The 17523-nt window shown below is 33.5% G+C and overlaps 1 protein-coding gene across 3 annotated transcripts in view; it reads left to right on the forward strand.

Annotated features, from left to right (window-relative positions):
* Ift81 (intraflagellar transport 81) overlaps positions 1–17101 on the forward strand; it is a 71714-nt gene extending 54613 nt beyond the window's left edge. For 2 of the 3 annotated variants that reach the window (XM_026386042.2, XM_026386044.2), the window contains 5 exons: positions 3040–3126; positions 4397–4468; positions 4552–4637; positions 9899–9944; positions 16042–17101. In XM_026386042.2, coding sequence (XP_026241827.2) covers positions 3040–3126; positions 4397–4468; positions 4552–4637; positions 9899–9944; positions 16042–16224 — 474 coding nt within the window. In that variant the 3' untranslated portion in view covers positions 16225–17101. The remainder of the gene's footprint in view (positions 1–3039; positions 3127–4396; positions 4469–4551; positions 4638–9898; positions 9945–16041) is intronic. The other variant, XM_026386043.2, reaches the window with a different exon arrangement.
* The last annotated feature ends 422 nt before the right edge of the window (positions 17102–17523 follow it).

The raw sequence follows: 17523 nt of genomic DNA on the forward strand, positions 1-17523 counted from the left end.
AAATTCTGTTCATTCTATTTACTGTTTCAGTTTAATTTCTTTTTTTCAACCCCCCATTGTACCAATCCTATTTTGTTTCTCTTTTACGTCTTTTTTTTTCTTCTACTTTGATTCTGATATGATTTACTCTTAAGTTTTTAACATCTAGTCCAGATCTAACAAAGTCAAGAGTTAGTCAGCGTCTCCTAGCAATATAGGACAGCAGAGTAACTTAACACCCTCTCCTATCTTGAATGGATGTTATTAGTCTCTGGCATTTTATTTCCTTCTTATTTCTATCTCTAAAAGTAGTTGTCGGGCTGGGGATGTGGCTCAAGAGGTAGCGCGCTTGCCTGGCATGCATGCGGCCCGGGTTCAATCCTCAGCACCACATACCAACAAAGATGTTGTGTCCGCCGAGAACTAAAAAATAAATATTAAAAAAAGTAATTGTCATTGTTATTATAATTGCTATTTTATACAATCATTTCCTGTTTAGATTTATCCAGATAGTTAGCAGTTCTCACCAATGCTGCTTATATTCTACTCCTTCCTTCTGGATCCTGTTTCCTTCTTCCTGAATTTCAGCTTTCCTTGTTTTGTATTCTTTAGTAGTTCTCTCAGTAAAGAATCACTACAACAAATAATGTAACCTTTTTGGGGGATGTTTGTGTGAATAATGGCTTGGTCAGAAAAAATATCTTTTCACTGCTTTCTCTTAATGCATTGAAGGGTCTGCTATCAGTTTATCTTTTCTTTTTGGGCCATTTTGCTCATATAATTGGTTTTAATGTCTTTATCTTTTTCTTCAATGGTGTCTAATTTTGCTACCATAATCTAAGTGTATATCTAGAATTTATTTTGTGTCTTTATTTCTGTAAAAATTGTATATAATACATTCAAATATTCTCTCCTCCATTTTTTTTCTAGTCTGTTTTCCATTTAGACATGTGTTATACATGCCTATTCTGTTCCTTATTGCTTAACCTCAGTTTCATGATTTTCATCTTTTTGTTTATGTTGAATGTTGAGTAATTTCTTCAGTTCTCTGTTCTAATTCAATGTTTTTATTGTCACTGGTGTCTAATCTTAGATATATTCTAAACACTTTAATTTCTGTGACTTATGTTTTTCATTTTGATTTTTTCAGTGTGATTTTTCTAATCCTTTCTATTTGTTTTTTTAAATTTTAAGCATATTTACTTAATGAGCTTATTTCTAGGATCCAAAGTTTTTGAGGTGTGATCCTGCTGTAATTTATATCTTCTGATTCTTACTCCTTAATGTATTAATTGTTTGCTTACATGTTTTCTGCTTTGAGACTGTCAGCCTGCCATTAACATGATTTTGTCTCTTGAATCTTGGCAGCTAAGGTGAAATATGTGTCCCTCCAGAATGGATTTGAAGTTATTCTGCCAGGGTTTTTAGAAATAACACAAGCTTGGAGCTAATTTTGAGCTTATCTTGGGAGTTCCTAGACCATGCGGTGGGGTAAATACTAACCTCAGGCCTACCTGATTTCAGGCCTCCTTTCCTTGTCTGCTGTCTCTGCAGCACTAGAGTTGCATAATGATCAGCTTGACTATAAGACTGACCAACCAAAAAGGCTTTCATCAACTATAGCATCTTCATCTCTTCAAGAGGCCCAGTAGCTACCTAAGTAAAGAACATCTGCTGCTCCTTCTCCCACTTAGGGTGTATATGACTGTTACCCTTGAGAGTCATAGCTATAGCTGTAGGTCACTTTGATAAATGAAAGCCACAGCCCCTTTTCCCACACTATCTTTTATACTAGTCACCCCAAGTCAGATACAATTCTTTGTTGTATGGACAACAAAGGCAGCACACACAACTTCCATTTCCAAGGAAACTGTATTATGTGAAACCAGAGTCATTCTCAGGGACTGGTATTAACCCTTTACTTACAAGGTCCTAAGTTGAAGGCAGTTTGGATTTATTACAGGACCCTCAGTTCTAACTTCCTGCATAGGCCCAAGGTATTCTTCTGCCCTGTCTGGACATCAAAAATCATTCTATTACCAGGATTGACTGCCTTCAACTCCTTTCACCAAGAGTAGCCACTGTGTCATCTGTTGCTTACGACCCTGGTGATTCCTCTTACTTCCTTGAGAATTCAGTTCAGCTCTGTATTTAAAAGAATATGTACCTAATCAAGTATTTTTTCAATACTTTAATCATTTCTAGGTTTTGCAGCAGATTTTCAGATAATCTCCTTCAAAATATTACATTAGAATAAACATTGAAACTACTGAAAATGGCCTGAACTCAAATTCTGACACCACCCCTTTCCAGCAGTATATCTTTGGCAAGGTATATGCCCCCCCTGAATGTTCTCCAAGCATTGTGTGGGATAGTAATAGCCCTTCAAGGAACTTTTATGAGATTCACTTATTGTTAAGGGTCCAGTTCAAACACCCTAGAAAATTCTTCTGATCAGGCCCTTATCTAAGCCTTCATCCTCCCTTTTCACTACTTCCCAGACCCACTCCAGCCTAATAAACAGTTTGTAAGTTCCTTAATTGTTCTTGTTCTTTCTTCCAATCCTTCATACATAGTGTTCCTTTTTTAAAAATATCCTCTTCCCCTTGTTCACCTTTCCCCTGACTAATCTTACTAATCCTTATGCTCAGTTTCTCCAGGAAGTTGTCACATTCACTGATCCCTAAGCCTGGGCTGGGGTGTGTGAGAGTCCTCTGTGCTCCTATGCACCTTGCATTTGCCCATCAGAGCGCCCAGCAGCCTGTTTACTTGTTTGAATGTTACTTGAGGGGAAGACTTTGGGGCTATTTTGTTCACTGTTTGTATCCCAAGCTCCTAATAAAGAGCCTGGCACACAGCTCACTACATGGTAGCTATTATTCTTATCAGCATTTCCATCTGTCATAATTCTCAAATGTCTGATTGTTGTATAAATAACTCTTAAGTATGCCAAGAAGCTTAGAGTTAAGTTACAAGACTGACAAGGGCACGCATTGTTTCAGAGCCACATTTTAGGCCTTTGTTTTTCACTTACTCAATCATTTGCCCTTTTCATACTAGGAACTAACCCAGGAGTGTGACGAAAAGAAATCCCAGTATGATAGCTGTGCAGCAGGCCTGGAAAGCAATCGGTCCAAATTAGAACAGGTAAGAAGAGAATTTTTATTATAACAATTTAGCAAAAACTGCTATGTATGCACATTTTCACTATATCAGTGTCAGAAGATTCCCAAGTCTTTATCATCATCTTCTGACCTGTCTTTCAAGCTTCAGAAGTGTTTCTTTAAACTTTATATATACACACTGAATTTTTTCATCTATACCACTACTGCCAAAGTCCAGAGTCCATTGTCACTTGCAAGGTTTCCCACAGTAATCTTCTACCTGCCCTCCTGCTTCCACTTGTTTTTCTAAGTTTCATTCTCCATAGAGTAGTCAAAGAAACCTGTCTAAAATTTAAACCATCCTCCATTGGCTTCCTGTAGCACTTAAAATCTGACTTCCAGCTGGGTGCAGTGGCACACGCCTTGTAATTACAGGCTCAGGAAGCTGAGGCAGAAGGATTGCAAGTTTCAAAACTAGCCTTTGCTAGTTTTAATGAGGGCCTAAGCAACTTAGTGAGACCCTGTCTCTAAAAAAATTTTCAAATTAAAAAAGAGCTGATGATGTGGCACAGTGGTTGAGTGTCCTTGGTACCAAAAAAAATAAAATAAGATCTGACTTCCAAACTGGTATACAAGGCCCCACCTGCCTCATTAACTTCATATCCATGTGCTGTGATTCTCATCCATGTGGGTAGCCTCATGGGCTTTCTTCCTGAACTCCAAACAGGTCCAGCTCATTTTCACCTCCAGGCTTTTGCATGTGCTCTTCCCTCTGCCTGGGGCACTCTACCCTCACTCTTTGTTTTACTCTCTTCTTTCATCAAGCAGGTTTTAGCCTACAAATCACTTCCTCTTAAACACCTCTTAGCACCCTATACTCCTTCCCAACCTGGCCCACCCTGTCTCCATATCACATTCTACTGTTGAGTTTTCTTTGTAGCACTAATTCCCATCTACAATCACTTTCACTTCATGTTTTGTTGTTGTTGTTGTTGTTGTTTACCATCAGCCTATCTCCTTTACTTAAATAAGAGCAAGGACCTGTCTGGCTTATTCCCTGCTGTGTCCCCAGCACTGAGGACAGTGCTGGACACAGTAGAACTTAATAAATGAACAACTGAATCCTCAAGTTTTGGAGTAATATGCATCATCTCTAAAAATAAAAAATAAAAACCTGTTCTGTCAGTAAAAAAGATTTATAATTGCAGAAGAAGAAATGGCTCTCTGGTGTTTCTTTTATTGTACATGTAAAGTCATCCTTTTTTCATCTGTCTTATTCTTTCAATAATGTTGCCCATTTAAACTAATTGTAGGAAGTTAGAGGACTCCGTGAAGAATGTCTTCAAGAAGAGAGTAAATACCATTATACAAATTGTATGATTAAGGTAAGACAAAGAAAGTGGATCAGAAACTTTTCTGAGTTTTTTTTTAAATCAAAGATTTCCCTGAAACTTGTCTTTCTATTTAGAACCTAGAAGTTCAACTTCGTCGAGCTACTGATGAGATGAAGGCATATGTCTCTTCTGATCAACAAGAAAAAAGGAAGGCATTAAGGCAAGTGATTTTTTTATATTGAGTTTTTAATTTCTTACTTATAGAAGTTTAATAAATAAATAGAATTATACATATTTAGAATATTTAAATAAGCAGATGGTAAGCTATTGTATAGGACTAAATTTTATTAAACATCTTCTGGATATTCCAGCCCTGCTACTAAATAGAAATACTTGTATTTTATTTCTTGCTTGTTTGCTTTTTTTAATATGGTAAAATATGTATAATAAAATTTACTATTTTAACCATTTCGTAAGCATACAATCCCATTAGCACTTATTATATTGAAAATGCTGTGCAACCATCACTACTATATATTTTCAAAACTGATTCCTCATTGCAAACACAAACTTTTATAACCATTAAGCAAAACTCCTCATTTCCAGAAATACATATTTTTTTAAAATATTTTTTTTTAGTTGTAGATGGACACAATAGCGTTATTTATTTTTATATGGTGCTGAAGATCAGATCCAGTGCCTCACACATGTGAGGCAGGCACTCTACTGCTGAGCTACAGCCCAGCCCCAAATATGTATAATTTTATAGTTGCTTTGTGTGTGTGTGTGTTGGTGCTGGTGATGGAACCCAGGGCCTCACGTACAATGAGCAAGCTCTCTACCACTGAGCTACATCCCAATCCTATAGTTGCTTTTTTATAAGCATTAACATTCGTTTCTTTTTAAAGCCCCACATGGCTGGGACTCTTATCATCTGCCTGTTAATTGTGCAGTGTGATGACTGCATTTTAGCTAGAAACGATGTGATTGCAGTGTGCCAGCATTTAAAGTGAGAAGAGTGTATAAATACTACTTAGTCCTTATATGGTGATTCTTTTTGTAATCCTAGCTTGTGGCATACTTTAATAAATCAAATCATTATATCTTTAAAAAGTTCATTTATAGTTGAATTGCCAGCTATAATAAAATTCAGTCATTGAACAACGTAAGCTTTATTTGCCCCTCATCACAATTCAAATGTTTTGCTCTCACAATCCAATAAGATCTTGATGTTTAGGATTCACATTTATTTGAGATTATATTTAAGATTTTGATGGGGGTTGGGATGTAGCTCAGTGGCAAAGTGTTGCCTTGCATTCGCAAAGCCCTGGGTTCGACCCCCAATTCCAAAAAAGACAAAAAAAAAAAAAACCCACCAAAAAAAAAATAATAAGATTTAAAAATTTTTTTTAATTTTTTAAAAATTTTTTGAGTGGCATATACATTAATATTACAAAAATAAATCTAAGAAATAGTGTCTTTGCAGAGTCTGAATGTTTATATGTATATAGTACACTGGAATGCAAGCCAGACTGAAAATGTCCTATAAACAGAGCAATGTTTTTTTCTAATATATACTCTCACACATTAAACTAAAAATGTCCTCATTCAGATTCTTTTGCTGAATGCAAATTTTGCTTTATAAATCTATATGGTCAACGCTAAGATATGAGAATAGTTCTTAAAAAATAAAAAGGTTACAGAAATTAAGTTCCATTTTTTTCAGAATTATCAATATAAATAGTAAAGAAAGAAATAATTGCTCCTGAACTATCGATTTTTATTTTTATTTTTTGGTTGTGCTGGGGATTGGACCCAGGGCCTTGTACATGCAAGGCAAGCACTCTACCAACTGAGCTATACCCCCATCCCGCTCTCAACTATTGATTTTCTAATCATTTTTCTAGCAAGATGTTCTTTTTCATCATTAAAAAATCATTATAAACCTTCACTGTTCCCTACTTTTGCTGTGGAAAAATATTGTGCCATGATTATAGCAATACATAAGAATATTATGATATTCTTTTTTTTAAGAGAGAGAGAGAGAGAGAGAGAGAGAGAGAGAGAGATTTTAATTTTTTAATATTTATTTTTTAGTTTTTGGCAAACACAACATCTCTGTATGTGGTGCTGAGGATCGAACCCGGGCCACATGCATGCCAGGCGAGCGCACTACCGCTTGAGCCACATCCCCAGCCCAGAATATTATGATATTCTAACCCTATTAATACGTATCTAAAATATCAGCATGGACACAGCATTTTTAAAAAATATTTTTTAGTTTTCAATGGACTTTTATTTTATTTATTTATATGTGGTGCTGAGAATTGAACCCAGTGCTTCACATGTGCAAGGCAAACGATCTACCACTAAGCCACATTGTTATTCCATTTTCAAATTTTACAGTTCTTTCGGTGAGCCCCAAAGTATAAGAAATTAGCTTGGCTTTGAAAAATTGTTTGCTCTTAATGCTACTTAAGAAGGCAACATATCTTAGCTCAGGATACTGGAGAAGGAATCATAAAACTTTCTTCTAATCTGGTTTTTCACTTTCTAGTTGTGTGACCTTGGACAGATCACTCTATTGTCTATAAAATGAGAGCATCATTTATAGAATCAAGTAATAGAATATACACAGCAGTGCTTTGGCAACTGTATAGCATGATACCTAGAGAGCAAAGTCCCTGTCTGTCCTGTTTTGTACTTGAAACCCAGAGCACACCTAACACCTAATATTCTATAATATTCTCTCTCTCTCTCTCTCCCTCCCTCCCTCTTTTTTATTTAATCCAGGTCCTTTTTTTTTTTAAGTTGTAGATGGACACAAAACCTTTATTTTATTTTTATGTGGTGCTGAGGATCAAACCCAGTGCCTCACACAAGCTAGGCAAGTGCTCTACCACTGAGCCACAACCCCAGACCCCCATAATTACTTATTAAATAACTATTGGATTAATTTAGATTTTAGTATGTATATCATATTAATAAGCCTGTTAATATATTGAAAAATTTTTACATAATTGGAAATGTAGGAATAATTTGAACAATTCTGAGGCCTAGAAGAATAAATAAATTATCTAAAGCAATCTGAGCTATACATTCTTGTTGAGTAATATGTCATTTATATCCTTCTAGCTGTTTTTCTTTGGCAAACTGGAAAACCAAACAGTTTGACTTAGTGTCTCATAAATTTTAAGAGTAAAATTAAGTTCATCAGGAATATATTTATTCTCTTCCACCCTCATTCCTGTGCATAAATTCTACCTTAACTTAAGCTCTGTAAGGATCTTGGGTACTTTTGATTGCCATTCTCTCTATTCTGCTCACTTTTGTATCCCTTTTTTGCACAAATGCATAATGATCTTTCTCTTCATTTAGGCTGCTATATTTTCTCTTCTGGTTTATTATTTCTTAGAGTCTCAATTTTGTATTGTTTACTTTTGTTAAATACAATCTATTTACATTCAAATATAAGGTCTACAGTCTCTCTTATGTTCTTTGTCATTTGTTTCTTTGTCCTCTATTCTTCAATTTTTGTCCTTGACATGTCACCCACTTTATATCTTATTTTTGTCTTGTATGGTCAAGACAATTTTTTTTAAATTTTTGACATTTTAAAAAATGTTTACATTAAAACTTATTTTTCTGTCATGTGCAAGATGAACAAATGAGAACTTACTTGAAACATCCAATCTGTCTAGATGATTAAAATGCCCATGCATGTTAAATATAGATAGTAAAATATATGAATTTGTGAATTTCTTTTTGCTAAAATTCATATGAAATGCTGTCTTTTGGAAATGGAACTGTTAAACCACCTCTGAGCAGTATAGTACTATCTATACTTTTTCAGTGATGTGGAAGAGGTGGGAGGGAAGCAATTACAAAAGGTAATGTGTGCGGGGTACAGTGGCACACACCTGTAATTCCAGTGGCTCAGGAGACTGAGACAGGAGGATTGCAAGTTCAAAGCTAGCTTCAGCAACTTAGTGAGGTCCTAAGCAATTCAGTGAGACCCTGACTCTAAATAAAATACAAAAAAGATATGGGGGTGTGGGTCAGTGGTTGAGTGCCCCTGAGTTCAATCCCTACTACCCCCTCCCCAGGGGAAAAAAAAAAAGGAAATGTGTTAGTGTATTCATACTTAGGCATTTTAAGACATCATTTTCCTGTATTTTTTTTGCATTTTGTTTTGCTGGGTAAACAGTGCATATAATGAACAAATGAGTCCAAATTTTGCAACACCTAGCCTGTAGATGTTAAAGAGGTTGCCAGTGTATGACCAAGTAGTTAGTAAAATTAGCACATTTTGTACATTTGTGTTGAAATTTATAGGAAACCTTGTCCTTTGTAAATGACTTCTGGATATGAATTTGTTCAACTATCTCTAAGCAGGACATATGCTTATACTTGTCCACTGAACTGAAAGTAGAGAGGAAGGAAGTGAGAAGGAAAAGCTTCAAGGACAAAATGGTCATTATTAGAAGATACATCAGATTATAACCATTGCTAGGTGTGCAATTTTATGTACCAGTGCTGTGAATAATAGTATCTATGTTAAATGAATTAATGTTTAGGGTTCTTATGTATATATACATATGTATATATATAAAATATTTAGAAGTATTTGATATATTTAAAAGTAATAGAATAAAACTTTTTGTAAATAGGTTTTAAAAACTTATTTTTATTTAGCTTACAAAAGAAAAACTTATGGGCTGGGGATGTGGCTCAAGCGGTAGCACGCTCGCCTGGCATGTGTGCGGCCCGGGTTCTATCCTCAGCACCACATACAAACAAAGATGTTGTGTTCACCGAAAACTAAAAAATAAATATTAAAAAAATTCTTAAAAAAAAAAGAAAAGAAAAACTTATAAAAACAAAGTAATCATTATGAAACAATGTTCACAGAAATTTATGCTGTCCACATGGCCGCGCCTTTTTGGTGTATGTTATGCCATTTTTTTTCACAGACATTTGCTAATACATCTGTATAAACATTTTCCCCTCTATAGGCATTTAGTTTGTTTGTTTGCAGATTTATTTCTATTCTAAGCACTGGAGGGAGTTTTTTTGTCATGTGATTTCCTAGAAATAGAATTGCAGAATTATATACTATTTAATGTTTAAAATGGGTATTCTTTCTCCTTCCTGCAAGCCTTGTTAAAGTATAATTTAAAATAGGTTGCCATTGTTTTAAGGGTATAATAACCAGAAAAGCACTTAACATCTTAATTCTCTTAATTACCTATGCAATGTTTTGTCTTCTTTTTTTTTTTTTTTCCTTAAATTACTGTTTGCTAGAACTGATTGAAGACAGGGAAACAAAAAGTGTTTGAAAATGGATTTCATTCTGACTCTAGTACCCATTTTAAACTATTTTGACTAATATATTTAGATAGGTCTGTTAATTTATAATTTAGTTGTATGATTAAATCAATTGAAGTAAATTGAAAATAAATCATTATGTTGACTCCTTAGGGAACAGTATACCAAAAATATTGCTGAACAAGAAAACCTTGGAAAGGTGAGAATTATTTTTTTCTTTTTAATATATCTAACTAATTCAGGCTTTTAGTTCATGGTTATGATGTTGTTCTTTTTAAAAGGTTATAGTATAGTTTTTTTTAAGGGAAATTGTTAAATTTTTTTTATAGATGAAGACCATTCCTTAGGAAGTCAGGGGCTGGAGGTGTAGTTCAGTGCTAGAGCACTTGCCTAGCATGCATGAGGCCCTGAGTTCAATTCCCAGCACAAAAACAACAAAAAAAGAAAGAAAGAAAGAAAGAAAGAAAGAAAGAAAGAAAGAAAGAAAGAAAGAAAGAAAGAAAGAAAGAAAGAAAATCTATTGTGCCTTCTTATTTATTTATTTATTGGTGCTGGGAATCAAATTCAGGGCCTTGTGCATGCTAGTCAAGCACTCTACCACTGAGCTACAGTCCTAACTCTACAGCAGAATTTTTGGGGAAAAAAATCATCTAGCTTTAAATAACAGTTCATAATAAGGTTCTTATTATAGTTTTCAGATTATTCTCACATTTTTCTATTTATGAAATATACATATAGTTATTCATTTATTTTATTTAATAAAGACAAAGCCTTCTATGTACTGGTTTAAGCCCTTTACAAACATTGATTCATTTAACATAGACAACTGAAAAACCTTATGGATTAGCTATTGACAAAACAAAATACCTGAAAAAAAACTATTGATTTCAGGCCTGTGACGAGAGTACTAGATGACAATGGCAGGGAGTCTATAGCAGAGCAAACTGCTAACCTCATGAGGAAGCAATAGAGAAAGACTAGAACTAGGTCCCACAGTCTCCTTTAAGAGCATGCCTCTGGTGTCCTACTTCCTAAAGGTTTTACCACCTCCCAATAACACTACCCTAGGGAACCAAGGCTTTAACACATGGACCGTTGGGGGAATATTCAAGATCTAAACTACAGCACCTTACTTAAAATATTCAGCTCCCAAAATTATCTGAGGACTACTAAAATAGGAGTTTATGACTGAGTCTTGTTTTCTTAGTTCTCTGAGCCATTCCTACTAAAAGAGGTGGTAGGTACTAAAGGCCTTGACCATTAGGATTAAATAACTAACCAATTAATTATTGGAATTGACTTCATATAGCAACATGCTTTAACAACACTAACCATGTCATTCTTAGAGGAAAAAAAGACCTCTGTCAGAAGAAAGATGACCGATTATTGACTGGCATCCTGGATAAGCCCCCTAACAACTTTATTTCTTCATGTTTAAACTGAAATAGGTAGATGAGAAACTTAAAAATTAAATGACCAAGATGTGTTCTGAGGTCATCATCAGTGATTTTAAGCCTGTTGTATGATGAAGGCTAACCATGTTTCATAATCCCCATATCTTCTCTTTCTTTAAATATCCAATCAATGTTCAAATTTCACCACTTGTCTCTTATATGAGTCAGCATCTTAATAAGAGTTCATATATTTTTATTAGTTGATTAATTTCTTGAGTTTCTTCTTCTCTAGGGTTATTTTAGTTTCACTATTGAAAATCAAGTTTTCTTAGATTTTCTAATTATCAAGTTTGTAGCATCATCATTGTTCAGCTGCAATTTTTCTTTTACAATGCTGACCATGTATGGGTATCTAATTTCACTGTAAAAATTCTTGAGTGTGCAACATGGAAATAATTTCATTTATACACTATATATATATATATGTAAGATTGAAGTTTGTCCATTCTTAAAGTACAAATGAGAAAAGTATGGCTTTGTTTCAGTCTTAATGCATTTATACTGACTAGCTGTTGATCTGACTCAGTAAATTGCTCATGTAAAAATTATTTGTCCTTATTTACATTTTCTGGTCTGAATTATAAAATATACATGTGTCTATGATTTTACATAAAAGCTAAATTAGCTCCTAGAAACTGATAAGTAATATTCTAAAGGTGATCTTCAGAAAAACAAATGTTATAGAAAACAGTAGAGTAGTTGCTAAATAGTCTTCATTGTTAAAAAAAAAATCTTATTATAGAAAATTTCAAAACTATATAAAAAGTGGAGAAAATATCCATGTATAACCCATTACTTATCTTCAATAATTAAACTCCTGGCCAGTCTTGCTTTATATATAGTCTTACCCATTGCCCCCAATTTTTTCATCTGGTCATATTTTGGTATGTGTCATAAAGACTCCTTTTGAAGATAACTATAAAACATTCTCATACCAAAAATAATTTAACAATAATTTCATAATATCCAGTAATCTATTTCAGACTTCACCAGTTTTTTTTTTAATATCTTTATTTTATTTATTTATTTATTTATTTTTGTATGTGGTGCTGAGGATTGAACCCTGTGCCTCACACATGCCAGGCAAGCGTTCTACCACTGAGCTGCAACCTCAGCCCCTGTTTCTTTGTTTTTTTAATGGCTCATTTGTTTGAATCAAGATCTAATAAAACTCCTTGCATTGCTATGTAATCTCTTCTTCACCAATTTATTCATCCATCTTTTTTCCTTGGAGTTTGTTGAAAGAAAAAAAAGTCTAGTCATTGGTCCTGATGAGTTTCCAACACTTTGAATTTTGCTGTGATATCAATCAGAATGTTTTTCTGTCCCCAGTATATCCTGTGAATTTTTAAATGTTTTTTGATATTTGACAAGAATACTTCATAGGTTGTGGTTCTTCTATCAGAAGGCTTTCTTCTTGTGATATAGGCAGATATTTATAATCAATTCCTAGATACATAATTCATGATGGGCAAAATGGTGGCATTCTAATTAAGTTGTTCCCTCTCCATTTAATTATATAAAGTGCAACTAATCTTTATCAACCATTTAGTTAACTTGAGGTACAGATCATATAAGAAAGGCAGAATAACCACTTGACTTACTTTTTTTCTTGAAGCTTGTCCATTCTTAAAGTACAAATGAGAAAAGCTTTGTTTCAGTCTTAATGCATTTATACTGACTAGCTGTCATTTTTCTGGTTTTCAAAATGATGAGTTGATTTTGTTTATCATCCTTCAAAAGTATCTATGACTTCCACATTGACTATCTTTGGTATATTTCTGTTGTAATTATTATTATTATAAGTGCTCAAATTATCATCTATTTGGGCAGTGAGAGTTTCTAGAATTCAGTTTCTGAATCCTTTTGAAATAACAGTAGACTTTGATGGCTTCTTTATTTTCTGGTGTGACAAAGGTGAACCTAGAGTTCTTCTTATACATATCCTGTTCCAAACCTAGACTCAGCCATTTCTTTAAGAAGCACTTATTTGTTCTGGTTTGTGATTTGTAAATAAATGGCTAATAGCCATTTTTAATTATTACATTAATGAGAGTAAAGAAATTAAAGGAAACTTTCTAAAGCTGATTCCTCATTTACAAGACAACTTATGAATTCTATGTGTGCAATTCCTTTATAGAATAGAATTCCTTAAGGAAAAAAAGGAATAATGTTCATGTTTAAAGACATGTTTTGTTTTTTTTTTAAAGAGAGAGTGAGAGAGGAGAGAGAGAGAGAGAGAGAGAGAGAGAGAGAGAGAGAGAGAGAGAGAGAGAGAATTTTTAATATTTATTTTTTAGTTCTCGGCAGACACAACATCTTTGTTGGTATGTGGTGCTGAGGATCGAACCCGGGCCGCACGCATGCCAGGCGAGCGCGCTACCGCTTGAGCCACATCCCCAGCCCTAAAGACATGTTTTTGAATAAAGTTATAAACAATAATTTGTGTTTGGGATTCAGTATGATTGTGAATAATTGACTTGCATCCAAAGAGTTCATTTTAAATAATATGAAAATATTCTTTTAATTCTCTTATTTTGAAAAATATCTGAATGGATGCCAATGTGCACAGAAATGTTTGTCAAGCCTTGAATCCTATTAAAGACCCAAACTAAATTAACAAATCTAATTAGAGATTATTCTTTGATTGGAGAGGTGTGCCTCAGTGGTAGAGCACATGCTTAGCATGTGCAGGGTCCTGAGTTTGATCCCCAACACCCAAAAAAAAAAAAATTATTTTACCCTTCCAATGTAGTGTTCTGCTGCAAATCTTTGAGGATAGTGAGACCCTGTCTCCAAATAAAAAGTGGTAGCAGCAATTTGTCTTTTAAGCAAAATGAGCCAATGACTAAGTTTTCCCCAATTTCCATACAGTGGCATTTAAAAAACAAAGTTCCTTAATCTTAAACAAAGGTTCTAGAATAGATCTAAGTTTTCAAGGCAAACCCAGATTAACTAGTAGACAGAACATTCATAGACATCCTCAGGCTAATTGAGTCTCCCCTTTTCCTTTAAAGAACAATGAAACCCAATTTAGCAAGGCCCTAAGCAACTCAGTGAGACCCTATCTCCAAATAAAAATTCAAAAAGGGCTAGGGATGTGGCTCAGTGTTTGAGCCCCCTTAGGTCAATCCCTGGTACAAAACAAAACAATTTCTTGTACTTCATAATTAAAAACAAAATAAATCTGTATTAAATGACAATAAGCTTTTGAATATATTATATACTAAAGTCAGTTGTACTCAGGAAGTTACAGGTTTCAAATATACATACAGTTGTATAGCAAATTAAATTTAATATTTCTTACACAAAATAGTATCCACATTCTGTCTTTGGTTCTTTAAATAACTTTTACAGGTTATTAGGATTTTTGACAAGGGAATTATTCCAATAATACAAAAAAGTTACAGTTTAAGTTGTATCTTAATTTAAAATCATGCTCAGAACTCTTAAAATTCTTGGTTTGCTTTAATGTCCTTTCCAAATACTTTTAAGAGGATAAAAATGTTTGTTGTAAGATACATTATGTATAACATATAAACTTAAATAGATGTATTCATATGCTAGGTATGGCATAAAAATTATGCTGGTTATATTTTAAATTTACACATTTTAAATTCTACTTTGTTGAGTTGCTATTTACTGTTAACTTTGCTTTCATTATCCATAGCTGGGGTGGGTAGTATTTAATAAGTGACTTGAATCTTCAGCTTAGTTTATCCTCTTATTTGGGCGAGTACCTACCACCATTCTCATTTGTCCTTAGATTAGCTAGTAGATCTACCCTGTGCTAAAAGAGAAAAAGATGAGGATGTTCCTGTGTAACCTGCTTCCATGTCTTTGTGTGTTTTTCTCTCCCTCTTGGTGATTTTCCTCATACTCCATGTCAGTGTAGATATTTCTGTCACACTGTTTCCTTATATGTACACTGTTGTTGTCTTCTCTCTGTTCGCCTCCTTCTTCCTTCCCCCATCCCTCCTCTCCTTCCTCCCTCTCACCTCACCTCCTCTCTACCACATCTTTCATTGTCTTTTGAGTTTGTGTTGACCTTCCTTTCAGTCAGCCTTCCTTAATCTCCCATAATGTAGAATCTAAATTATTTCGTAATTAATTGAAAAAATTTTTTTACTGATGTTTATAGTTTTCGAATCAACAAGTAAAACTTTTGGCAACTGGAATTTTCTAGTCTGTTAGTAACAAAATAAATTCTGAGAAGGATTCTGGCCTACTAAATGCTATGTTTTTTGTTTTTTGGGTTTTTTTTTAAATAATCCCTATGTCTTCCCCTTAGGAATATGTATATAATTGATTAGTTTGAACACACAGAGAGCATATACTGTTTCAGGATAGAATATAACATCTAGTAATAACAGCAACATACATAATACATGATAGCTTAGCAAGTATTTTCATATATATTGACATGTGAAAAATATTATAAGGGCCAGATCATTTTATTGTCCACTAATATTAGCCATAATTGACAACTGAGAAAACAGGTTCAAAGAACTTGCTTCCTCTAGTGACAAAGCTAAAGTTAAGACTCATCTTTTGACTTCCAAAATCTGTATTCTATACCATGACACTATTCTATTTTCCTAATTCCCTTTATTTTCCCCTCTCTTTTTTTTATATTGTTCTGTTTAATATAAGGTTGTTCTACATCTACCTTAAACTTAATTAGCTTTAATAATCTCAGTTTTGACATGTTGTAGGAGAACCTTGTTCTTTAACTATTACTCATCAAATGCACAAAGCATTCCATATTCCTCTGACTTACAACAATAGAAATAAATTCCTATAACTGAGATTTAATTATTCTTGATTTTTTTTTAATGATAGAAACTCCGGGAAAAACAAAAAGCTGTACGAGAAAGTCATGGTCCAAACATGAAGCAAGCAAAAATGTGGCGTGATTTTGAACAATTGATGGAATGTAAAAAACAGTGCTTTCTGAAACAACAAAGCCAAACCTCCATTGGTCAGGTAATTCAGGAGGGAGGAGAGGATCGACTGATCCTCTGAATATGTATGTCATCTTTTGGGATTTTAGTTGAAGTTACCAGAAATAAGTATAATCTCATAATGTATTTCTTTTCTTGAAAGTGATTTGTACAACATTTTGCTTTCTGATTAGCCATTCATTATTAAGTTTTCTTGGGAAATAAAATTAGGATATATTTAGGTTTTGAAGTTTTTTTAATATAAAAAAAGACTTTTATAGTTTTGCTTAGTTTAGACGTCAGTGGTGTCTTCTGAGTTTTATGAGACAGGAGACTAAGTTAACTATCTGTAAATGTAAACATATATCCATTAAGAAACATGTAGTTTTTTAAAACTGTAATAACCCCAATGGCTTAATGTTTCTCTTAATCTTTTTTTAACTTTAGAGGAATCTTTTAGGAACTAATATCTCTTGTTTTGAAGAAACATTTATCTGAAGTTCAGCAATTCCTACAGTTTCACTTCACTTTCTTTTTCTTCTGTAAAATGCAAGAAAATTTAATATTTTGACTAACATATTTGTTCTATTCATGTAATTTGAAGGCAAATAAAACTTGGTGCATATATCATGGTTATTTATTTTAAAACTGTGTAGTTGTCTTGTGTCAAAATTTATTCTTTTTAATTAGGTACTCACATTCTAATACTAAAGGATTATTATTTCCACAAAAATCTATGTATAGATTTAATATAATCTGATAGTTTGGGATGGTTATTTTACGAATAAAAATTGTCATAAAATGTAGTTGTTATCATGTACTAAAAAAATTAGCATAAGATTCCTGGTGAAATTCAAGAATTCAAAATGCTTCCAGCCTCTGTTTCATTTGGATAAGGTACTTAAAGATTTCTTTGGTTTTCCTTAAAGAAAGATAATAAATTCATATGCTTTGCTTGACTTCATTTTGATTTCAGTATATTTTTCAAAATATCTTGCCTTTAGATTTGAAAACTTAGATTTCATATTGTTAGTATGTCCATCTTAGGCCAGTTCTTTTTAACTATCCTAAAAAAAATAAATTAAATAAATATATACATTTGTATATGTGTATGTGTTTTGTTTCTACCCTAAGTAAAGTACATAAGCTTTGATCTCTTTGCTCCAAGTGTGCTCTGCTTTTTTAGTTATAGATGGACACAATATCTCTACTTATTTATTTTTATGTGGTGCTAAGGATTGAACCCAGTGCCTCACATGTGCAGGGCAGGTGCTCTATCACTGAGCCACAAACCCAGCCATACTTTTTTTTTTTTTTATTGTGGTTGGATACAATATCTTTATTTATTTATTTATCTTTATGCAGCACTGAGGATCTATCC

This window comes from Urocitellus parryii, chromosome 3, assembly GCF_045843805.1.
Source record: "Urocitellus parryii isolate mUroPar1 chromosome 3, mUroPar1.hap1, whole genome shotgun sequence".
In the NCBI taxonomy this organism is placed as follows: Eukaryota; Metazoa; Chordata; class Mammalia; order Rodentia; family Sciuridae; genus Urocitellus; species Urocitellus parryii.